The following is a 22,840-nucleotide window of genomic DNA, read 5'->3' as shown; positions in this document are numbered from 1 at the left end:
TGCTGGAAGATGAAGTCTGTGTGACTGGACTCGGCCTTCTCGGAAGACCCTGGATGGGTTGGTGGGGGAAGAAAGCGAGACAAGACGAGTTGTGGTGAGGAGGGGAGGTTTTGAAGTGAGAGAAGGAAGAGAAGAAAGACTGACCAGGACAGAGCCCGCCGTAGAACACCAACAACTTCTCTGCTCACTTTGCCCTTCTTGTTTTACCTCTGCTTTCCCTCTTTATTTCTCTCCATCATCCTTCCTCAAATAACTTAACGAATGTTCCATTGAACCCTGTCGAGAGACTCCCTCACCTCACTGTCCTCCAGTACCATGCAGATTGCCCAGGTTGGCTTCGTACACCGTCTGGCCCGTGAGGGGGGACGAGACATTTGATCGTTGTGTTAGAGGCACAGTCGCTGTTGGAACTATATCTATGTGCTTTTGCCGTGTGTGTGTGAAAGAGCAGTTTCCATTGGCATCATTTTTCTTTTTTTTTGGTACGGTTGGGTTGACCATGTCGATGGCCAAAGCCAGCCCTCAGACGAGCCCAGGCTTTTCCTTCCTGGATGCGAATAAGGAAGAAGAGGTTGGTGAAGCCGAGCTTGCTCCTCCCCGAGAGCTCAGCTGGTCTCGAGTCCGGCTGCAGTGTCGGGATGCCTTTTCCGAGTTCTTTGGCACGATGATCCTCATTCTATTCGGCAACGGCGTGGTTGCCCAGGTCACTCTCAGCAAAGGCCAGAAGGGAGACTACCAGTCTATATCATGGGGATGGGGGTAAGCCTTACTTCTTCTCTTCTCTCATATACCGCTAGAAGATTCGCTGATGGTAGACAGTCTCGGAGTGATGCTCGCCGTGTACGTGAGTGGCTCCTCCGGAGGTCATATCAACCCAGCAGTGACGTTCACGAACTGCCTTTTCCGTCGATTCCCCTGGCGCAAGTTCCCCGTGTACATGTTGGCACAGGTGCTGGGCGCCATGTGCGGTGCATTCATCGTCTACGGCAACTACAAGTCGGCCATCGACGTGTTCGAGGGGGGTGCACACATCCGTACGGTGCCCGGGTACTCGAACACAGCAACGGGTGGTATTTTCTGCACGTATCCGGCGGCGTTTATGACGAAAACAGGCCAGTTCTTCTCCGAATTCATCGCCAGCGCTATCCTCATGTTTGTCATCTTCGCCCTCAAGGATGACGGCAACCTGGGCGCTGGCCCGTTGGCCCCGTTGGGTCTGTTCTTCACCATCTTTGGCATCGGAGCCTGTTTCGGATGGGAGACCGGGTACGCCATCAACCTGGCGCGCGATTTTGGACCTCGCCTGACAACATATATCTTGGGGTATGGCCATGAAGTGTGGGCGGCGGGAGGGTATTACTTTTGGGTGGGTATCGAATCTCCGTACCTAATAAAATATGCTGACATGTTCTAGGTCCCCATGGTCGCCCCGTTTTGTGGATGTGCGTTTGGAGGATGGCTCTATGATGTGTTTCTCTACACCGGGTCCGACAGTCCTATCACCAGGCCTTGGATGGGAGTCAGGGGGTGTTTTTCAAGGAAGAGACAGAATCAGAGTCAAGTTTAGAATTATCGATCTTAGATCTGAAACATGCACTGGAATATTCACTACAATATCCACTGGAAACATCATAGAACACACGTCATGGTGATACCTCAATTCAACACCACACTATTTATCTAGCTCTGTCAATCCGTCTAATTCTGTCAGTTCTGTCAGTTCTGTTTAGATTCTTAATATGGCGTACTCCATCCACGAAACCGGCCGTCCGAACAGCCTAGAGCACCGCATCTACCTCAGCCGGGGCTCTAGCCTGCTCTCCCCCTGGCACGAGGTCCCTCTGTACACCGAGCAGCGAGGGATTGTGAATATGATCGTGACGGTGCCTCGCTGGACGCACCAGAGCATGACGGTAACTGAAACAAGGACTAGACCTGTCTATCCACTAACTCAGTTAGATTGCCAAAGACGAATTCCTTACGCCTCTCAGACCGGACACCCACAAGGGAGAACTGCGCTATGTGCCCAATATTTTCCCTCATAGGGGGTATCCCTGGACCTACGGGGCTTTGCCTCAAGTATTCTTCCCTCCCCTCCCCCCGTATATAAACACAACTAGTGTGTCGCTAACATTGTAGACATTCGAAGACCCCAATGTCGAAGACCAGATCAGCCGGCTGCCCGGCGACAACGAGCCGCTCGACGTGATCGATCTCGCGGGAGACGGCGACGTCGGCCACACCGGCCAAGTGCGCGAGGTGAAGGTTCTCGGGGCGATTGGGGTGATCGGCTTCAGCGAGACGGACTGGAAGATCGTGGCGATCGACACGCGCAGCGAGCTGGCGGAGAGGATGCAGGAGATCGAGGATGTGGAAACACACATGCCTGGCTTTTTGGGCACCATCAAGGAATGGTTCCGTGTCTATCCCCTCGCCGAGGGGGGATGTACGAACCAGGACGTCTTCCGGGGGGAACTGGAATTGGCAAAGGGGAAGGCGTATTATCCTCCCTCCCTTTTGTTATTCTCAGAACACTTACTTAAAATGTTCTAGGTTCGCCTCTATGCTCATCGAACGCAGCCATCAGAGCTGGAACAAGATCGAGACCAAAACAAGGTAAACATAACTAACCTAGGTAGCTTATTCATTGCTCATACTTATATTCTTGTCTACTAGAACCGACGCTACAAACCACCACCTCCTACACCAGATGAGCCACAAGTCAGACGAGAAGCCTCTCCCCCTCGCAGACCGCAGGAGAATGGAACGGACTCATTATCTGGCCGAGTGGCCTTTGGCAGCCTCCTGTCCGGGAGCTTCTAATAGTTTATTTGAATAGACATGGACTATCTTAATTTCCCGCCTGACGACCTAATATAATAGCCGGTTCATCCAGATTCTCATGCTCATACCTATAGAAGTTAGCAGGACATTGCAATAGAGAGAGAGAGATATATATATATATACCCCAGAACAACAACTCCCCCAGGCTGAACAATCAACCGCATCCCATTCTCCAAAGGCTGACCTGCCCACCGTAACGCCAACGAGGCCAGGACATGCCCATGCGCCACGCAGACAACATCCCTCGGCTGGTCACGCCGGTGTGTCCCCCGTTGACCCGTTGGCCATTTCACCACCGTATCATCTATATGCGCCTTGATCTCGTCAATCAGCTTGTCGAGCCGAGCAGTAACATCAGAAGGAGACCTAGATTGAAGATTAACGAAAAAATGAGCCAAGCATAAACGAAAAAATGAGCAATCAAATACGTACTCCCCCCCCGGACATCCATCTCTCCAAATATTCCACGCCTCCTCCCCTCTCGCGTGACGCTCCTCCTGCACAGCCCGCACAGTCAACCCTTCATATTCGCCGTACTTCCATTCCTCCAGCGCGGGCGTCACCTCGATCATGTTTCCGTCCAGCTCCCGTGCAAACAGCGAGGGGGTAACCGTTTGGGTGTCGCTCTCGCGCTCGTGGAACGTCTGCGAGCTGTGCACGCCTAAATGCAGGATTTCTACCGTTCGCCGGGCCCGTTCGCGGGGAGAACAGTAGCTGCAGGTTAGCAAGGTTAGCCATTGAAATATATATATCCTATCAATAACATAGGTAGGTACATCTTCAAGATCTTCCGCGGGTCAATCAGCTTGCCGACTCCCACAGACGCCTCTCGCAGCTCCCCAACCCGCTCGATCCCGCGTGGCAGCAGCCCTCGCTCCGTCACGCTTTCGTGTTTTCCCTCGTCGGTCCAGTCGGTCTCGCCGTTGGCAATCAGAAACACTCGTGAAGACATGGTCGGTTTACCTAGCTAGGAACTTGAGATCTAATGCACATGGACAACTCCAGCTCACTCGAGTCGATTGTCGTTATTCCACAAGTCCGACACGACAGGTGACGTTGACCCATGTCATACCCCTATCATCGTCTTACATGCTTGCAATGCTCGGAGGAAAGATCCGGTGGATGTATTAGTACTTCTAGTAAGTTTATGGACAGTAAAAGATAATCGCCAGTGGAACGTCAGCAGCTAACTGACAGCGGTGTCGACACCAACCGTAACCGTTCGTATGCACATCAAGGAGCGTGGGCTGTAAAAAAAAAAAAAAAAAAGAATAAAACAATCCTCCCTAGAAAGGGCGACGCCAATCCCTGCAGTAAAAATTATACAAGAGAATCCCTTTCCTCAGGTTAGGGGAAAAAATTTGTTTTCATCACGTCATGATACTTCCGGATTCCAGGGTCGGACCAAAATATACAATGTTTGTCCGAACCAGTGATAGTTCAATAACCAGGTAAGAAAATCGCTTAGAAGAAAGCGAAAGTGACGCCCAAGAGTGCACACAGTGCGCCCATGGTGGCGGGCATCTCAATCATGCGGTCTGCACCGGCAGTCGATGGGGCAACAGTGGCCGAAGACGACGCTTGATGATTCTGGGCAGCAGCAGACGCACTGTTGGTGGCAAGGGTGCTCACTTCAGCACCAGTCGAGGTTGATTTGCTGGTAGAAGCAGAAGAACCAGATGCCGAGGTAGACTTGAGATTACAGGTCAGCGGGAAACGCTCCCCTCAAAAAAAAAAAAAAAAAAAAAAGGACATACGGGGAGGTGCTCACTCACAGGAGCTGGCTGGACAGTCCCCGTGCCAGAGGTCCAGCTAGTAGGGAGAGACGTGGTAGAGGCCAACGTGGTGGAAACCCAGGGCCAGGTGGTATGAGACGAAGCGGTCGAGGTCTCCTTGTGCGTGCCACTCCAAGGTTCCGGAGCATCGTCAGTCGAGGTCACCGTCGGGGCTGAAACCGTCGAGACAGCGGGCGCCGATCCGTCGTTGCCATTGATCTGGCCTCCGTCCGAGGTGATAGATTCCCAGGTTCCAGTCTTGTCTCCGTACGAGTAGGATTTGCCAGTGGAGTAGTCGGTAACAGAGAGAGACTTCAAGTACATGGTGTACGGTCCGGCGCTGTAGTCGGTCAAACCGCCCGCCCATTCTGGAAATGTTAGTAAGATGAAGCAGAAAAAAAAAATAATAAAAAAAAAAAACTTACGAATGGTCCCCTCGGAGTTGGTAGGATCGCCACCGGCCCAGATGCCGACCTTGACCATCATGGGGGTCTGAGGGTACTGGTTGGTGTCCGCGGTGGCGGGAGTCAGGGTGCGAATGGTCTGGCCGTCAATCTGCCAGATGGTCTCGGTGCTCGTCCACTCAACCGTGTAGGTGTGAAAGCCATCGTGGTTGCCAGCGTTTGCGCTATAGGCACCACGGTTGTAGGTCGAGGTGTCACCCTTACCAAAGTAGTTGGTCTGCACCTGGGTGTCATCGCCACCCAGCCATTCCCAGTCAATCTCGTCGAGATCGTCCGACTGCAGCACGGCGCTGCTGACAATACCGGTTCCAGGGGCGGCCTGGATGGTATACTCGATCTTCCCAAACATGATGTACCAGTTGGACTGGATCAGGGGAGCATCGCCTTGCTTAGCGACAGTGAAAGCGGCGCCATTGGTGCTATCATAGGTGACTGTGCCTGTAGCAGTCCAATCCGAAGAGGCACCCTGAGTGAAATCATAACTGGCAGACTTGCCCAGAGCAGTATCCGCGGGGCACGCTGAAGAAAATCGCCAGTTAGAACCAGCCAGTCACCCGGACCTAGTCGATACTTTAATAAGAACTTACTTGTATCGAGTGGGTTGCAATCCGTATAGGTCTGGCCTACCACGACAGCAGCCGTAGACAGGAAGCCAAGGGCCACTTCGAGAGGGGAGTACTTCATGGTGATCTGGAAGTTTGATTTGAAAATAGTGGACAGAGTTAAAAGGTGATCACAAATGAGCAGATGAGATAAGCAGATGGGAGAGATGAAACAATATTGGATGGTCAATAATTGCTAGACAAGAGGATGAATGTGGGTGAGAGAGAAAGAGAGAGAGAGAGAGAGAGAGAGAGGAAGAGGGGAAGGAAATTGTTGGAAGGAAGTGGGAGAGAGGGAGAACGGTTTAGGCAGGACCTCGCTGTCATTTATCTATCAGAAAAGGCAGGCGCAGTCCTCGGCTGCAGTACTCCGTACCTACCTAGGTACTCTCTCATGACATCTCCCGTCCAGCCTCTTTCCTTCCCGTCAGAGCTCAGCTGTCCCGATTGGGGAGATCAGTGGGGCGCCAAGAAGTGGGGCTCCTGGAAAGCTCCAGCGGATTATCGATTGACTCGATAACATGACTAAGATTCACGGCTATGATTGGTCAAGTGGGATCCACTATCCCCAAAAGGGCTGCGATGCCTTTTTTCAGGGTCCAGCTACGACGTCTGTGATTCGCCTCCCGGCGACTCAACCGAGACACGAGTTGCTGTTAGGGTGAGACCTTTGGTTCTCCCCCCACTCATGGTGGTAACTGATCCATGGAAGATGTCATTGTTCAGCTATTTTTGGCACTTCGGCAGACAAGGCATGTGGAAGAATATTGAGTACGGAGTATGGATACCCTATTTTCTCAACGGTCGGAGGTGCGACCAAGAGGCAGTGCCTGCTAGAGCTACCTAGTACCTCCTGGTAAGCGGCCTAACTTAAATCTCGTATTAGTGAACTAAATTTTAGTCACAGTCAACTCTTCTTGACCCCACCACCCAGCCTCTTTTTACCAAAAGCTACCATCACTCTGTAGCAAAGGGATGGGGTATAGAGTACTCCATGGATGATTGATGGTATCATAACTCCACACCTGTTTCATCCATCTGGAATAGGAATGGAATGTGACTATCTCTATACCTATAGTTATAGACATGTGAGATATAAACACTCATTAATATTCTAAAATAATGAATATATCTTGGATATGGATATCACCTATATGACTCTATGTGTAAGAGTGTTATATTAAGTAGTAATAATAGTAACAGTAGTATTTATTTCTACCCAACATTAGGTCTCTATGAGTCTATACAATTAGGTATGTCTTACTGTGAGAGACTCGAAACAATAGGTAATACTTACTACCTTATAGTTCAGAACAGTGCATTTGCAGGTGACTATTGAGTAGGGGGGAATTACTTCATATAACTGGCTTCTAAGTATATATACCTACCTAGGTAGGTAGTATGTAGTAACTATACTGCAGTGACACGGTGTACAGACTCTGTACTCTGTACTCCGTGAGGACAGAGTACAACTAACACAGGTATAGAGTACCTCCCTGAGATGATAAGACATAAGATGGTGGTTCAATTCTTAAACAGACTCGTCTGTTAGTAAAGACATATATATAATGATAAAATGCATATTTATATTCTACAATAGTCAAGAAAAGGGTATAGAGATGAGGAGGTTAATTAAATAAATTAGAGAACCTAAAGTAACCTAAAGATCTGCTTAAACTCCCTTCCTAAGAAGCTGTCGGTGCCTCATAAAAGTCCTTTATACCTAGGTAGAAGACCCGACTGCTATGTCTACAGCCTCTCTACAATTCACTGCTTTAAAAATTCAAATCGGTATAAGATGGAGTACTGCTATAATATAACCATATTTGATCTTCTTAGTTGAGGTCCTCGCTATTAATATATATCCTAGGTGAGGGTGGAAAGTACTACTTCTATTGCCTGCCTAGTAGTAGTAGTAGTAGTAGTAGTGTTCTTTCTGTCTTCCAGTCTTCTCTCCCCATTGATCTCTATCTCTAATGATCATTATTGAGGTCATTCTGTTCATCATGTATTTATGTGTATAACTAATAGAGGTAATATACACTAGATTCTAGAGACAACTAATATATAGATAGAATCAATCAGATATCTAACATATAGATGATCAGAAGGATACTAAAATTCACCATTCCCGCCAGCTGTACAAAATTTGTCTCATAATACAACGACGGAGACTCGAAAGGACTCAACCCAGTCGCCGATATACGGAGATTCAATCCCCGCGCAGATCCGAGCAACAGAGAAGTGCCAGGACTCCGTATTCCCTTGCTATTAATCAGCCCTGCGTACGTACTCCGTACTTCAGCTCAAACAGCCTCGAATACGAGACCTCACTCCGTCCGTTGGTCCGCAGCCTTGCTCCTCTCCTGCCACCAGATTGGCCGTAGTCAGTGAAGACAGCGCAGTAATGAGAGAAAAAAGAAACGAGAGACAATCGGATGATTTCGCCTTCGCCGAGAGTGACTCAGACCCGGCAACTTCCAGCAATGACAGCAATGACAGCAATGATAGCAATGACAGCAATGATAGCAATGACAGCAATTAGTACTATGTATCTTTGACTGGAAAGTGATAAATATAAATATAAATAATAAATCATGTCTTCCTGTAGTCCATGTAGTCTCATCCAAAGCACAGACAATCTCACGGACCATCCCCCGGAAAGGCCCAGCAGCAAAGTGGAACGTGGCGGCAGAGGTGTCAAAGAGGAGAATCAAACAGTAAAGGGTCAAGATAAAAATATTAAACATACTAGAACACTAAAATACTCAAAATATTAATAAAAGAAGGAACCAATATTCTACACAACAGCTCGCTGATTCGAAACATTCGGAGTAAGTATCCAAATCACGGAGCCTCAACTCAACGCTGGGCGGTTTCACCTTTCACCTTTTGCCTTTTGCCTTTTTGCTTTCTCCCTCCTTCCTTCTCCTGCCTCCCTCCTCCAACGACCTCCCAACGACCTCCCAACGACCTCCGCCATCATCACCACCACCACCACCACCACCCCCCCGTGGCCTTCATTTCCATCGCTTCTGTCGCTGTCCGCCCCTTTCCATCGATGATTTACGTCCGTCTCCGCTGCCCATGATGGACCTGCCCGACCCACGACGAACATGAACCCAGCTCCGTCGCGACCGACGCTAAGATTTCCTCCCGTTCGTCCCTTGCTCGTGCTTCCCTGTGATCGCCACGCGCCCTGATCTCTCGTGGGAAGAAAAAAAAACCAAAAAACCAAAAAAACCAAAAATAAAATAAACGACGGCTGTCTGGGCGTTTTCGTCATCCAACGAAGCGGAGATCCTCCTTGTTCTCCTTTCGTTTACCACACACTCTCTCCCCTCCTCTCCTCTTCTCTCCCCGCAGCTGCTGGGGGCCCGGTTTCTCGCGCAGTCCGAGCTGTCAACTGAGGTTGTTTCGAATCGGCGCCTTTCGTACCACCCTCCGCCTCGGTTGACCGATCGATCGAAAAGAGAAGAGAATCACGGTGACCGACCGTGGGAATTTCGTTCGTCGGAGATCACCGGGGTGTTTGTTATTGATGGTCGCCCCTGTCTCGTCGCCGCGACTGCTGTCATAGCCGGCTGCGACCCTTTTCTTTTCTTTTCTCTTTTAGTTCCTCTCCCATCTTTGTTTTGCGCGCGGTGCGGAAAATTGCGCTTCCATCATGGCGCTGCGCGAGAACGAACAGTCCGATAGGAGACACGGGTCCGAGAGCTCAAGTACTGGTAGCTGGCTATCACAGGACACCGTGAGGGAGAACCAGAGCAATAACAACAACAACAACAATAACAGCAGCAGCAGCAACAATCCCACTCGCCAAAACTCGACCTCAGCGGCCTCCAACGGTCGCAACCCTTCGTCATATGTGGACTCTGTCAAGATGGGGAGGTAAGTGTGCACTTTTTTCGACCGACTTGAGCGACCTTTTTTTTTTTTTTTTTTTTTTTTTTTCCTGACAGGAGAGCAAAGGTCTGCATCCCAGGGCAAGAAACCCCCCTGGTCGACCTCCTCAAACGATCTGTACACCTCCATGTTCTCCTGGAGTTCCCCCGAAGTATCCCCCACCGATCCACGCATCGATAACAACCCCCCCGTGCTGGGCAATCACAGAAAGGCGCTCGCCGTTCTCGGAGCCGATGACCCTATGAGCAATCCCTCGGGTTCCAACAGACGACCCCCGCCGAGTATGAACGCCGTCAACTACAACCAGCAGGAGTCTATTGCGCCGTGGCTCGCATCCCCGGGCATCGGCCCCACGGATGGACCCGCGACTTTCTTCCACGACTACTCGGAGCATGAGGCATCTCCCGCCTCCCCGTCATTTCGCCCTGGAACCAGCCGTACCTTCTCCAGCGAACCCGCCGACCTGGACTTCCATGCCAATGGTGACCACCGCAGACCCTCCGTGGCCAGCGCAACGACCATCAGCAGTCAGGGCTCCAAGTCCAGCGCCAGCGGCAAGTTTCGCAAGCGGTTACAAGGGTTCTTTGGGGATGAGTACCTGGGCTCCTCCAATGGCAATGGCAATGCGGCGGCGGGGGCCGGTTCGCTCGATACCAGGACCGAGGGCGAGACGGCAAGCCTGAACAACACCCAAACCGTCCGGATCAATTCCCTCGACCTCTTTCAAGCCCGGGAGAGAGCAAATTCAGACGGCGCGCGAAACATCCCCGAACGTCTGGACGAGGATCAGTCGTCCACCCATCATCCATCCCGACCGCGAACCCCCTTACCCTCCAGTGAAATCACCCCATGGGTCTATCAGAGCTTCAATGACATCCCTCAATTCGGAGAAGCGCCCATCCGCCACCTCCCCACCAACAGGCTCGACCAACGGGAAAATTCCCTGTCCTCCACCTCTTCCCAGAAGGATTATTCCACGGTTCGCCGGCCACATCGCCACTCCCGAAGCAAGGAGGAGGTCCCCACCGTCGCGGGGGATCTCGCGGGTTACTCCTACCGCCCTCAGACCGGCCGTGACGACAACACCCTGGGGCTTCGCCCCTTTCGCGATGGGTACCTGACCTCCTCCACCGCAATGAGTTCCTCCACCACCCTGGGCGGTCGTTCCAGCAGCCCCACGCCGAGTATTCAGAGCGTGATGATGCGGGAGCAAGCGGGGCAGAATTCCCCCGGCATGGCCTCGAATAAGCGTTCCATCCTCGACAAAATCCGCCGCAAAGGCCACGGCCACCTGAAACATCATCTTCCGGGCAGCTCACGGACCGGCCAGGACACCTCCACTAAACCCCCATCCAAGCTGGGCTGGCGAGAAGCTTCCCCCTCGCGCAGAGGTCGACAGGGCAGTCTGGAAGGCTCCCAGTCCCTGAAATCCAGCGATACTCTCGAGACGGAGCGCAAGAAGGACGGCAAGGGCCTGGCCATCGGCCCAGCCAAGTTCCGGAACCGCCGTGCCGCCGCCAATGCCGACACCGTCCTCGGGGGCGGTGGCCGCGAGGAGAAACCGCTGCATGAACAGGATGGTGTCTGGCAGCTGGATACCGACCTTGATCACATGGAGGGCATTGTCAGCCAACCCCGCGCGCTGTCGCCTACGGACCGCGGGCGAAGGCTGGATCAACCCCCCACCTTTCAGGAGGACGGGCAAGCAGCCGCCGCCGCCGCCTTCACCTCTGCCTCTACCTCCGCCGCCGCCGCTGCCGCCGCCGCCGCCGCCGCCGCCGCCGCCGGCGGTGCCGCTGCCGACTCCCAGGCCGCGGGCCATTGGGACGCACCCGAGAGCTGGCAAGTGAAGAGGCATGGCGACGATCTCATCGCCCGCTTGCCCGAAATCACCCAGGAGGCCAACGGTGACCTGGTCGACGATGACGGCCTCTCCTACTTTATTCGCATCTTCCGCATCGACCTCACATTCGCCACCCTGTCGGCCGGTCTGAACACCACCGTGGCCGACATCCTGCTCATGCTTGGCCGCAAGTCCTTCCTGCAGGACCACCTCAACAACTACGAGATCGTGATGCGCAAGAACGACCTCTCCCGGCAGCTCGACCACAAGGAACGGCCGATCTTGATGCAGAAGAAGCTGCTCGAGCAGGTCGGCTACACGGCCAAAGACCGGATCGAAGACATCGGCCGCGAGGACCATAGTTACCTGTGCCGCTTCATCTTCCTGCCTACCAAGCTCAGCGGGTACAGCAGTCTCGAAGGCGACCCGGGTTTCAACAAATTGCAAAAGTTCAGCCATGTCGATCTGCAGGGCCGCAGTCTCGTGACCATCCCCATCACCTTGTACAAAAAGGCCCCGGAAATCATCTCCCTCAACCTATCCCGGAACCTGTCGCTCGATGTGCCCAAGGATTTCGTCCAGAGCTGCATCAATCTGCGGGAGATCAAGTTCATGAGTAACGAAGCCCTCCGGCTGCCCACGAGCTTCAGTCTCGCCAGCCGGCTGACGTATCTGGATATCTCCAACAACCGCCTGGCGGACCTGGCGCATGCGAATCTCAACCAGCTGCATGGTCTGGTCAGCATCAAGATGGCCAACAACCAGTTGACCACCTTACCGGCGTATTTCGAAAACTTCCAGTCCCTGCGCAGCCTCAACATGTCCTCCAACAGTTTCCAGGAGTTGCCCGAGTTTCTCGTCAATCTGAAAACCCTGGTCGACCTCGACATCAGTTTCAACAGCATCCAGGAGTTGCCCAACATTGGCCGCTTGACCACTCTCGAGCGCCTCTGGATGACCAACAACATGATCAGCGGGCCCCTGGATGAGACCTTCAAACATCTCGTCAACCTGAAGGAGATCGATGCTCGCTTTAATTCCATCACCAACATGGACAATCTCTTCCAGCTGCCGCGCCTGGAACAGCTCCTCCTGGGCCACAACGCCGTCTCGAAATTCAAGGGCTCCTTCCCCAAACTGCGAACCCTCGGCCTCGACCATTCCCCGGTCACCCAGTTCGATATCGACGCACCGACCCCGACCCTGACCTCTCTCAACGTCGCCTCCGCGAAGCTGGTGCAATTCCGGGATTCCCTGTTCGAGAATGTGCCGAATCTGACCAAGTTGGTGTTGGATAAGAACCACTTCGTCTCGCTCTCCCCGCACATCGGCAAGCTTCGCCGACTGGAGCATTTCAGCATGATCAAGAACCCCTTATCCTCCCTCCCCGCCACGGTCGGCTGTCTCACCGAGCTCAAATACTTCAATCTGAGAGAATGTAACCTGAAGAAGCTGCCCCCGGAGATCTGGCATTGCACGAAGCTGGAGTGCCTGAATGTGTCTTCCAACGTCCTGGAGAGTTTCCCCAAACCGGGGAGCCCCGCGCCCCAGCTTCCCCTCGAACTTACGCCCACTCCTCCGGCCACGACCCCGAGCGGCGGTGGCGGCGGCGGCGGCGGCGGCGGCGGGTCCATGACCCCGACCTATGAAGAGCTCGAGACTCTCGACGAGTTGCACAACACGCGCCGCCCCAGCCAGACCTCCGGAGGGGTCATCAGTTCCGGTAGCTCCCCGAATGCTTCGTACCGGAAGCCATCCGTCGCCTCGTCCCTCGGACAGGGAAGGAAAGTCTCGACCACCTCGCGGTCCGCGACGGAGAGCAACCAGTCGACCCGGAAGGACTCGAATTTCTCCCAGCATGTGGCCACCACGTTCGGTGGGTCGCTGCGAAACCTCTATCTCGCCGACAATCGGCTGGAGGACGACATCTTCCGCGAGCTGGCACTGATCCCTGAGCTGCGGGTGGTCAATCTCTCGTACAACGAGTTGACGGAACTGCCGCAGGGTTTGCTCAAGCGCTGGCCGAACCTCTCCGAGCTGTATCTGTCTGGTAACGAGTTGACCTCGCTCCCGTCAGATGACCTCGAGGAAGGGAGCAACCTCAAGGTGCTGCACATCAACGGGAACCGCTTCCAGGTCCTGCCCGCGGAGCTGTGCAAGGTGAGCAAGCTTGCGATCCTGGATGTCGGCAGCAATGCGCTCAAGTACAACGTCTCGAACTGGCCCTACGACTGGAACTGGAACTGGAACCGCAACCTCAAGTACCTCAACTTCTCGGGCAACAAGCGGCTCGAGATCAAACCCAACGTCACCTCCCTCGGCCAGACCACCACCAACGGCGCGGATCTCACCGACTTCAATTCCCTGACCCACCTCCGCATCCTGGGCTTGATGGACGTCACCCTGACCATCCCTACGATCCCGGAGGAGACGGAGGATCGCCGAGTGAGAACGTCCGCCTCGCTGGCCGGGTCGGTCGCCTATGGCATGGCGGACACCCTGGGACGCAGTGAGCATCTCTCCATCATCGACATGATCGTCCCCCGGCTCAAGCCGGACAACGTGGAAACGCTGGTCGGCATGTTCGACGGGCAGACCCAATCCACCGGTGGTTCGAAGATCGCCAAGTTCCTCCACGAGAATTTCACCTCGACCTTCTCCGCGGAGTTGAAGAAGCTGCAGGCCGACCAGGAGGAGACGCCGCTGGATGCGCTGCGACGGACCTTCCTGGCCCTGAACAAGAACATGGCGGCGGCGGCGTACAAAAATGTCGATGACCGCGGGGTCCGGCAGTACCGCCGTGGCTCGGCGGCGGCCAAGCTGCTCAACCAGGACGACATCCACTCCGGCGGCGTGGCGACGGTGTTTTACCTGCACAACATGGATCTCTACGTGGCCAACATCGGCGATGCGCAGGCGATCCTCGTCAAGTCCGACGGCACGTTCCGGCCGCTGACCGAGAACCACGACCCGGCCGAGTCTCGCGAACGCGCGCGGATCCGCGCGGCGGGCGGGTTTGTCTCTCGCAACGGCAAACTCAACGATCTGCTCTCCGTCTCGCGTGCGTTTGGATATTTCCAGATGATGCCCGCGGTCATCGCCGCGCCGCATACCGCGCACATCAACCTCACCGAGCAGGATGAGATGATCGTCCTGGCCTCGCGCGAACTGTGGGACTACGTGACGCCCGACTTGGTGGTGGACGTGGCGCGGCTCGACCGCCGAGATCTGATGCTCGCCGCGCAGAAGATCCGCGACCTGGCCCTCTCGTTCGGGGCTAGCAACAAGCTCATGGTGATGATCCTCGGCGTGAGCGACCTGAAGAAGCGCGAGCGGTTCAAATTCCGGGGCACCAGTCTGTCCATGGGCCCATCGACGTTTCCCGAAGAGTCGATCATCCCGAGCACGAAACGGACCAAGAAGCCCCGTGATCTGCCGGGCGACTCTCGCCTGGCGCGGTTTGACTATGTCGACGCCCCCGTCGGAGAACTCGCCATCATCTTCACGGATATCAAGAAGTCCACGAACCTGTGGGAAAGCTGCCCGGAGGCCATGCGCTCCGCCATCCAGATCCACAACGACATCCTCCGTCGGCAGCTGGGGATCATCGGCGGCTACGAGGTCAAGACCGAGGGGGACGCGTTCATGGTGGCGTTCTCGACCACCACGGCCGCCCTGCTGTGGTGTTTCAACTGCCAGATCCAGCTGCTGGACGCCGAATGGCCCACCGAGATCCTGGAGCAACCGCAGTGTCGCCTGCAGTACGACCAGGACAACAATATCATCTTCCGGGGCCTGTCGGTGCGGATGGGCGGCCACTGGGGCGAGCCCGTGTGCGAGCAGGATCCCATCACCAACCGGATGGACTACTTTGGCCCTATGGTCAACCGGGCGTCGCGGATCTCCGCGGTGGCGGACGGCGGGCAGATCTTCGTCTCGTCGGATTTCATGAGTGACCTGCAGCGGAACCAGGAGCTGTTTGCCGACAGCGGGCGGGCGGGCTCCACGAGCTCGAGCGAGAGCTACACCTACGACGCCATGGGCCACAACATCCGCCGCGAGCTGCAGCAGCTCAGCAGCCAGGGGTTCGTGATCAAGGACCAGGGCGAACGCAAACTCAAGGGGCTCGAGAACCCGGAACCGCTCTACCTGATCTACCCGCACTCGCTTTCCTCGCGGGTCGACGCGCTCGATGAAAACGCGCCCAGCAGCCAGTTCACCCCGACCACCATCAGCCGCCATTCGCAACTCGAGATCCAGACCGACCTCATCTGGCGTCTGTGGGAGATCACCCTCCGTCTGGAACGGCTGTGCGGCGCCTTTGAGAACCCGTGCGGGAGTCGGTTGGGCCCGCCCAATTCGGCCCTTTTCAACATCGTCAAGAACCACGGCGGAGAGCTTGCCGACTCGACTGTCATCAGTTTGGTCGAACAGCAGGTCACTCGCATCGAGGTGAGCATTACCTTGACGTTTTTTTTTTTTTTTTTTTTCACTAATAACAAAACAGAGCGCAATTAATACCCTCAGCCTACGACATATGATGCAACCGTTCCGGCCTGGCGATCGGCTCGAAGACCATGCCGTCCCCATCACCGAGGTCATGCAGCAGCTGCAGACCCAGCTCGCCGAATATCGAGCTCTCAAGGAGCAGCTTGCCGTCAACGCCGCGAGCGTCGTCCGGCCCGCTGTGCCATCGTCGTTCCCTCCCGACGGGACAGAGACCAGCGTCAGCTCTACCTCCTCCTCCTCCTCTTTCATCCGTCTGCAGTCGACTTGACGTACATACCTTTCACCTGTCGTTACGACGGCTTCTTCCCTTTTTTCTTTCTCTTTCTCTTTCTCTTTTCTTTCCATTCTTCATTTTTTTTTTCTTTTCTGTTCGTCTGTGGACGGCGCATAGGTCGGGGTTTGCACAGCATGGAAGGAGCCTCGGAATCGGTCTATCAATGCTCACCACCTGTCTTTTTTTTCTTTTTTGCATCTCTACCGACCGGTATTTATCTCTGTGTTTCTGCTGGCCAGTGATACCTGAAGTGAAGTGTTGGGATTATCATGATTTGATTTACTTGTTGGACGGGACTATAATGGCATGGTTATAGATGCATATATAATAATTTTTACTTCACTTATACCTATACGTACTATATTTACTTACTATACCTACTATACCTACTAACTATAGTTACTTACTAACTATACTTAATGTTTGACTTAATGTTGAGCTATCTATATACGGACTAGTCAGTCTCCTTCCTCACGTGACTCTGTTTGGGTTGTGTGACATGACGTGAGGCAACCTCCTCCAACCATCCAGCTTATGATAGGAGATTCCTGTGTCTATCAGGTATTGCCATCTCTATCTCTTCCATCTATCTCTCTGCCTCGAACTGGCTCCATCACTTCATCTACCTACTTCGTACTCCGACCCTACAACTCACTATCTCAGGGAATAGTTAGGTGAGTGATACGTCTGATCGCCCCGCTCTGTTGCCCTGGATACCGTTTTCTCCGACGTGTTCTTCGCCAGAGGAATAGAAAGAAAAATACCACGCCAGAGATTTACGGAGTAGTATAACGGAGGGAGGTTCAAACTTTTCCACCCACACAGCTCATCTTGATAACCACTACACCGATACGAAAGGGGGTTCGAGATGGCCGACGAATACGAATACCTGGCGGCTGACTTCGACCTCAACTCGCTGACGGTGCCTCGCCTGCGCTCGATCCTCGTGAACCATGACGTGCCGTACCCTGCGTCGGCGAAGAAGGCGCAGCTGATCCGCATCCTACAAGATGAGGTGCTACCCCAGGCGAGACGACTGTTGCGGGAGCGAGAGCGCGTCCGGCGTACGAGCGAGGGTATCATGGATATGGGCAGCCGGGCGAGCTCGGTGGTGAGCGACTTTGATGATGAGACCCGGGGGTCCCGGGCGGGGACGGCCGATCGGGAATCCAGACCGTCGACGACGGTCTCACGAGGCCGCTCCTCTAGACAGAGTACCCGGGCGTCTACGGCTGAGGAGGAAGGGCAGGAGGCGAGTGGCATCCCTGCGACGCCCTCTACGGCTGGGAGACGCAGGATGGGAGCAAGAGGGGTGCACAAGCATCCACGGGCGTCGGATACGGAGACGGGCGACGACGAGACCTTGCTCGCCACCCCGGTTGTGGCGAGGGACAGAACCTCGCCGCGCAAGTCGACGGCCAGGAAGCTACGCAAGAGCGAGGTCGTGCTCTCGTCGACCGAGCCGGAATACAACCCCCCCCCGCAAGCCAAGACGGAGTCGCTCTCGCGAGACGGCTCGGTTTTCACCGATGATAATCCGTTTCAGAGCGGAAGCTCGCCCACCTCCTGGGATCACCAGCATACCCCGCAACCCCTCAGTCACGACCGCAGGCGCAAGAGCACTTCGCGCTTCTCTACGGGCAGTCCGGGACACGCACTGCGCACCACCACGAGAAGACAACCAGACCTCTTCACCCCCGTCAAGCAGGAAGACGGCATCACCGTTCCGTCACGGGCGTCGTTTGAATTCCCCGTCTCGCAGTTTAGAGCTCATCCAGTGGAGGAGGAGGAGGAGGAGGAGGAGGGGGGGGAGGGGGGGGAATACGAGGACACTTTCGGCGAGGAATTCACACCAGAGGAACAGCTGGCTCTGGAAAGCTCGCAGGCAGAGACGCGATATCCCGTTCGTGCCACGGCTCGGCGGTTGAAACAGCAGCAGCAGCAGCAGCAGCAGCAGCAGGGCGCTTTGAGCAGGTGGGCGCCGTGGATTGTCATTTTCTCCCTGTTCGGCGGGTTTGGAGCCTGGTGGCGACAGGAGAAGATCGAGATCGGATTCTGCGGCATTGGGAAGCCGACCTGGTCGCTTGCGGAGACCAAGGTTCCCGAATGGGCCGGGGTCCTCGAGCCGAGCTGTGAGCCGTGCCCGGCCCATGCGTTCTGTTACCCCAATTTCGAGGCGGACTGTGAGCATGATTTCCTGCTGAAGCGGCATCCGCTGTCCCTCGGGGGCTTGGTCCCCTTGCCGCCCACCTGCGAGCCTGACAGCGAAAAGGCCCGGCGGGTCAAGGCTGTGGCGGACAAGGCGGTCGAGGAGCTCCGTGACCGCCGCGCCAAGTTCGAGTGTGGCGGATTGACCGGCGAGGATGGCATGGGGGCCAAGTCGCCGGAGATCCTCGAGGCAGAGCTGAAAAAGGCGGTTGCTAGTAAGCGACGCCGGGGGATGAGTGATGTCGAATTCGATGATCTCTGGAAGGGAGCTTTGGGGGAGATTATTGGTCGTGACGAAGTTGTTAGCCAGACACTGTGAGTTTTTCCTTTTCTTTCTTTCTTTCTTTCTTTCTTTTTTTTTTTTTTTTTTCAAATGCCATAGAGAAAGTGAGGACAAGAGAAGGAAGAAGTTCTGACGTACTAACAGACGCGACCACCCCATCACAGACCATCCGGCATCGTCGGCCTCAGCTCCAGCTCTATCGCACGACTCCCCCTCACCTGTGCCTTCCGGCGGCACCTCCGACTCTCTCTCCTCGCTTATCGACTCCCTGTTTCAATTATAATGCTGCTTGGCTGTGTGGGAGTGTATGCTAGGTCCCGCATCCTGGCGCGTCGGTCTGACCAGGCGCGCGTGCCTGACCTGGTGGCCACCACCCTTGACCGGCTGGCCACGCAGGCGGCTCTGCACGCGCGCGGGGGCGCCCATGAGCCGTACATCTCCATTGGCCAGCTGCGGGACGACGTGCTGCGGTCAGAACTACACGGCCGCCGTCGTGAGGAGCTGTGGAAACGCGTCCGCACCGTCGTCGAGGGCAATGCCAACGTCCGGGCTGCCGTGCGCGAGGGCCGTGGCGGCGACGTCGCCCGCGTCTGGGAATGGATCGGAGGCATCGGCAGCGTTGGAGCTGCAGACTTGAACACTCCTGGCAAAGTCCATTTTTCTCCATCTCCTGCGCGCGACACTACAGGTACTAGTGCCCACCAGCAGCAGCAGGCAGGCAGCCCTCGCGAGGCGCGCAAGTGGGACGAGGGGCGACCGATCTACTAAATTGAAGCCTAAGGCAGTGACGGTGTTTTCTATTCTCCTTTTCTTGTACCCTTTTTTTTTTTTTTTCTTTGTCTTCTTCTTTTTCTAGGAGGATTTTTCTGTTTTCTCTCTCGGCCTTTCATCCTGTATATACAGAGACGAGTCATAACTAGTTCACTTGTGGACTCCGAAGTACTCCGTAGTGCCGACGTACCTCAAGTGTCGTCCCCCGATTGCCCCTGAACCCTCGCCCAGCGTCATTCGCGCGGAGATCAATCCCGTGGAACTCCTCCCTGCGGCTGGGCTGGTGCGTCTCGCTTCGGCATGCTGACTGACGGGTGGATCGCCAGGCAGTGGTACCCTGAAGCCTGAAGCCAGTGTGCACTAACGATTGTTGAATGTCTGCGAATCGACACTCCGCGGAGATCCTGCGAAGACTGGCGATCGTAGCAAGATGTTCACCGTCTGTTTTCACCGAGGAAAAGTTGCGGATTGAAAGTATAAAATCCCAGGCATCCAAGGAACCCCCGTGCCCGCCGTGCACGTGATTGGTGTCACGGGGGCAGCAGCGCTAGACTAGTTCCGGCCTAGCGGGGTCATGCGGTTGTGTTGGCTCGGGAATCTGACGTCTACCGACTGTCACGACTCAACGCCATTCGATTCAGCCACGGATACGAGACCAGGGGAGACATGGAACGAGGCCGTGAAGGGTCGAGAGGAGCCTTCGAGCGACATTCCCGGTCTCTGCTATACTACTTGCTGCGTTAGGGGATGGATCTGTTTCGAGACAGCCCTTTCCCCCCCTCTCCCTGCCGTTGACTATTCAGACGGGAAGTGTCTGAGTCAGGTAGGTCAGTCCACAGTCTGGGTTCTCTTTTTTTTTTTTCCCTTTGGAGAGTCGAGGGCTCTGGAATTCGATTCTGCTCTATTCCTAGAATGGCTGGCTAACTCGCCTATGCTCCTAGGATCCACGCGGCACGATCCATCCACCATTGCGAAGGAATGGAGCCGGCAGGGTGCACCCTATTACGTTGTGCCGGGTAATAACTCCGTACCACTGGGGAGCTGCGAGGCCTGGGACCGCGCACTGAAAACGCAGGAGCTAACTAGGTAAGGTGATGGGAGGGTCCCCCTTCCCCCCCCCTCCATGACTCAGCCCAAGAATTGGTATTATTGTCGAACCCATCGATAACTAACAGTATCCAAGGTTACGCCATCTGTACGGTCAGAAGACCCTCTTCCCTCCCGGGGTGATGGATTCGGGCGAAAAGGAAAAACCGCCGGGAAGGATCGCCAGCCGGTCGACGCCTGGGATCAGGGAAAAAAAAATCAATCATAGAGAAATATACTATATACCCAGGCACTTGCAGGATGCTTCGAATAAACTTCGACAGGGCCTGGTCGAACCAGTGCTGGTTGATCAGTGACCCGCGGCCCATGACAGTATGACGGGTCTCGTGGGTGAAGATTCAAGCAGAAACCACCCCAACAATGTACTACTCTATACCGATCCGCTGGAAGATTTCCAGCCAAGGAGAACCTAGCTAATTTCGCTGAGGAATCTAAACTGGGAAAGCTGTCTGCAGCCTTGGGGGCTTTGAGCAATTTATCTGGCCCATGGGCACGATTTTGCGCCCGCAGGACCAGACCAGTCCAGTCCAGTCCATCCCTCACAGCAGGACCACCATTATTATTGATTTTTTTTTCCCCTTTGCTTCTCTCGCGCACGCCCAAACATCCTGAATAGGCGGTCAGCCCACCTGCGATTGGGTCGACTGCTACTACTCCCGGGGACACAGGGCACGCCAGAAAGCAAAGCTGCAAAATAATCCTACGAATACCTTCGTTCCCCTGTTCCTCGGCGCCCAGGCCACCGAGGCATGCGTTGGGGGCAGTGCCCGCCTGTTTTGCGGTCATTTTCTCGGCTTTTCCCTTCCGTTTGCTTCCAGTTCCACCTTCGACTTATTGATCCCCCTTGAACATGCCTTCCCCAGGCAGTCACGAGAATCTAAGGCCCCTCCGGCCTATTGCGCCTCGCACTGCTGCCTCGCCTGCCGTACCTCCTCCTCCTACTTCGGACGATGGCAAGATCAAGAGGGCTTCAACGGCTTGCACTGAGTGCCAGAAACGCCGGACCAAAGTACATATCTATGTTCCTTTTTCCCCCTCCACTCTCTTTCTCTGTTATTTGCTTTTTCTTTTTTTTTTTTTTTTTTTGGCCGTTCCCTCCTCCCCCACTATTTCTCTCTTCTCCCCTCCTTTTTGGATTATCTAGGCAAAGGCCTTTCTGAATCCAAATTATAAATGAGAAAAAACAATGTGAAGAACAAATGATAAAAAAGGAATTTCCCTTGGAGTTGAATATATCTTCAAAGAGAGGAAGGGGAGGGGGGGGGGAAGGGGGGTATGGGGAGGAGGGGGAAAAGGGAAACTCATCAGGCCCCTGTTTTCGAGTTTCATTGTGCGATTCGTGTTTCTTTTCACCTTTGACCTCTAACGTGATTTTAGTGCACCGGTGGCAACCCATGCTCCGAATGCTCCCTCCATGGCCGGGAATGTATCTTCAATGAATCAGGGGATCGGCGACGAAAGCTCTCTGCCAAGCGAGTAGCCAGCGAGCTTGAATGGTATATCCAATTCGTGGACCAGCTCCTCAAGACCATCCGTGAAGGCAACCAGACGACAGTTGATCTAGTCGTCGACTCCATCCGCTCGGGGACATCGGTCGAGGATCTGAAAACGCTGCTCAACAATTATCTGCCACAATCGCGTGGCGGTCTCCAGATGGGACCTGCGCCCGAACCGTCGGATACGCCCCCAATGCACAGCGACGCGTCGTCTCGAAATCAGGAGGATCACAGCTGACAACCACTAAACTATCCTTGGGTGATATCAGCGCTGCTGTTCTTTTCCACAGTCCAGCACAGCCTTAGCCTCATGAATCAAGTCGTCAAACCCGTTTCTGCCGCCACGGTTATATTTTTCTTTTTTTTTCTTTCTTCCTTCCTTCCTTTCTTTCTTTATGTTCCTTCCCTTGTAGTTGCTTTCTATAATGATTCTCTTTCACTTCTCTCTTTCTGTTATATCCTTCTTCCCTGACGCCAGATATTCCCGATCGACTAGCAGAGTCGGGTGGATCATTTCACTTCCCGAGCGACGGAGAAGAAGCCCGCATCTCTCCGACCTGGACTCGGACAACCGGCAAAGCGTTTGACAGAGGCCTTGAGGAAAGCCATCTGAGAGGTTGCACCGGTTTACGATTCGGGCCAATCATCCTCCCAAGAGACCGCCGATCGACGGACATCATCACCCTCTTCCAAAACCCGATACCGATATTATTTCTGTCCATGGCTTCCAGTCTCTTTTAACAGACAACACGAATGAA

General features: G+C 54.5%; 7 protein-coding genes across 7 annotated transcripts; 5 read left to right on the top strand and 2 right to left on the bottom strand.

Moving 5' to 3' along the window:
- Positions 1–499: 499 nt before the first annotated feature.
- On the top strand, positions 500–1,567 carry ASPZODRAFT_17605 (hypothetical protein; the record flags this gene model as incomplete). The annotated part of the gene is made up of 3 exons (XM_022727062.1): positions 500–759; positions 820–1,366; positions 1,415–1,567. 3 exons carry the CDS (start codon positions 500–502, stop codon positions 1,565–1,567), a joined length of 960 nt encoding a protein of 319 aa, XP_022579897.1.
- A 172-nt stretch (positions 1,568–1,739) lies between these two features.
- On the top strand, positions 1,740–2,620 carry ASPZODRAFT_17604 (hypothetical protein; the record flags this gene model as incomplete). The annotated part of the gene is made up of 4 exons (XM_022727061.1): positions 1,740–1,913; positions 1,960–2,079; positions 2,140–2,498; positions 2,554–2,620. The coding sequence occupies 4 exons, from the start codon at positions 1,740–1,742 to the stop codon at positions 2,618–2,620; spliced, it is 720 nt and encodes a 239-aa protein (XP_022579896.1).
- A 231-nt stretch (positions 2,621–2,851) lies between these two features.
- ASPZODRAFT_17603 (hypothetical protein) lies at positions 2,852–3,796 on the bottom strand (the record flags this gene model as incomplete). The annotated part of the gene is made up of 4 exons (XM_022727060.1): positions 2,852–2,912; positions 2,968–3,210; positions 3,277–3,558; positions 3,621–3,796. The coding sequence occupies 4 exons, from the start codon at positions 3,794–3,796 to the stop codon at positions 2,852–2,854; spliced, it is 762 nt and encodes a 253-aa protein (XP_022579895.1).
- Positions 3,797–4,003: 207 nt separating this feature from the next.
- ASPZODRAFT_160254 (hypothetical protein) lies at positions 4,004–6,211 on the bottom strand. Its single transcript, XM_022726462.1, has 4 exons — positions 5,671–6,211; positions 5,045–5,602; positions 4,602–4,987; positions 4,004–4,536 (listed from the first exon to the last, which is right to left on the bottom strand). Exons 1-4 carry the CDS (start codon positions 5,765–5,767, stop codon positions 4,309–4,311), a joined length of 1,269 nt encoding a protein of 422 aa, XP_022579894.1. The 5' UTR covers positions 5,768–6,211; the 3' UTR covers positions 4,004–4,308.
- ASPZODRAFT_134034 (hypothetical protein) lies at positions 5,881–6,211 on the top strand. The gene has a single exon (XM_022723415.1). It carries the CDS (start codon positions 5,894–5,896, stop codon positions 6,203–6,205), a length of 312 nt encoding a protein of 103 aa, XP_022579893.1. The 5' UTR covers positions 5,881–5,893; the 3' UTR covers positions 6,206–6,211.
- A 3,141-nt stretch (positions 6,212–9,352) lies between these two features.
- ASPZODRAFT_17601 (hypothetical protein) lies at positions 9,353–16,211 on the top strand (the record flags this gene model as incomplete). The annotated part of the gene is made up of 3 exons (XM_022727059.1): positions 9,353–9,576; positions 9,658–15,886; positions 15,942–16,211. The coding sequence occupies 3 exons, from the start codon at positions 9,353–9,355 to the stop codon at positions 16,209–16,211; spliced, it is 6,723 nt and encodes a 2,240-aa protein (XP_022579892.1).
- An 874-nt stretch (positions 16,212–17,085) lies between these two features.
- Positions 17,086–22,320, top strand: ASPZODRAFT_153041 (hypothetical protein; the record flags this gene model as incomplete). Its single annotated transcript, XM_022725930.1, has 4 exons — positions 17,086–18,132; positions 18,163–18,740; positions 18,873–19,335; positions 21,964–22,320. 4 exons carry the CDS (start codon positions 17,086–17,088, stop codon positions 22,318–22,320), a joined length of 2,445 nt encoding a protein of 814 aa, XP_022579891.1.
- Between the last annotated feature and the right edge of the window lie 520 nt (positions 22,321–22,840).

Source organism: Penicilliopsis zonata (genome assembly GCF_001890105.1).
Source record: "Penicilliopsis zonata CBS 506.65 unplaced genomic scaffold ASPZOscaffold_11, whole genome shotgun sequence".
In the NCBI taxonomy this organism is placed as follows: domain Eukaryota; kingdom Fungi; phylum Ascomycota; class Eurotiomycetes; order Eurotiales; family Aspergillaceae; genus Penicilliopsis; species Penicilliopsis zonata.
Note: the sequence above shows the minus strand (reverse complement) of the source record. Positions and strands in the feature narration are given on the sequence as shown.

Excerpts from the sequence above, each read along its gene's own strand:
- ASPZODRAFT_160254 (XM_022726462.1), bottom strand. The coding sequence starts at position 5,767 with ATGAAGTACTCCCCTCTCGAAGTGGCCCTTGGCTTCCTGTCTACGGCT. Across the intron at positions 4,988-5,044 it reads CAACTCCGAGGGGACCATTC|AATGGGCGGGCGGTTTGACC; the intron begins GTAAGTTTTTTT and ends TAACATTTCCAG. Across the intron at positions 4,537-4,601 it reads CTGTGAGTGAGCACCTCCCC|TCTACCTCGGCATCTGGTTC; the intron begins GTATGTCCTTTT and ends TGTAATCTCAAG.
- ASPZODRAFT_134034 (XM_022723415.1), top strand. The coding sequence starts at position 5,894 with ATGAATGTGGGTGAGAGAGAAAGAGAGAGAGAGAGAGAGAGAGAGAGG.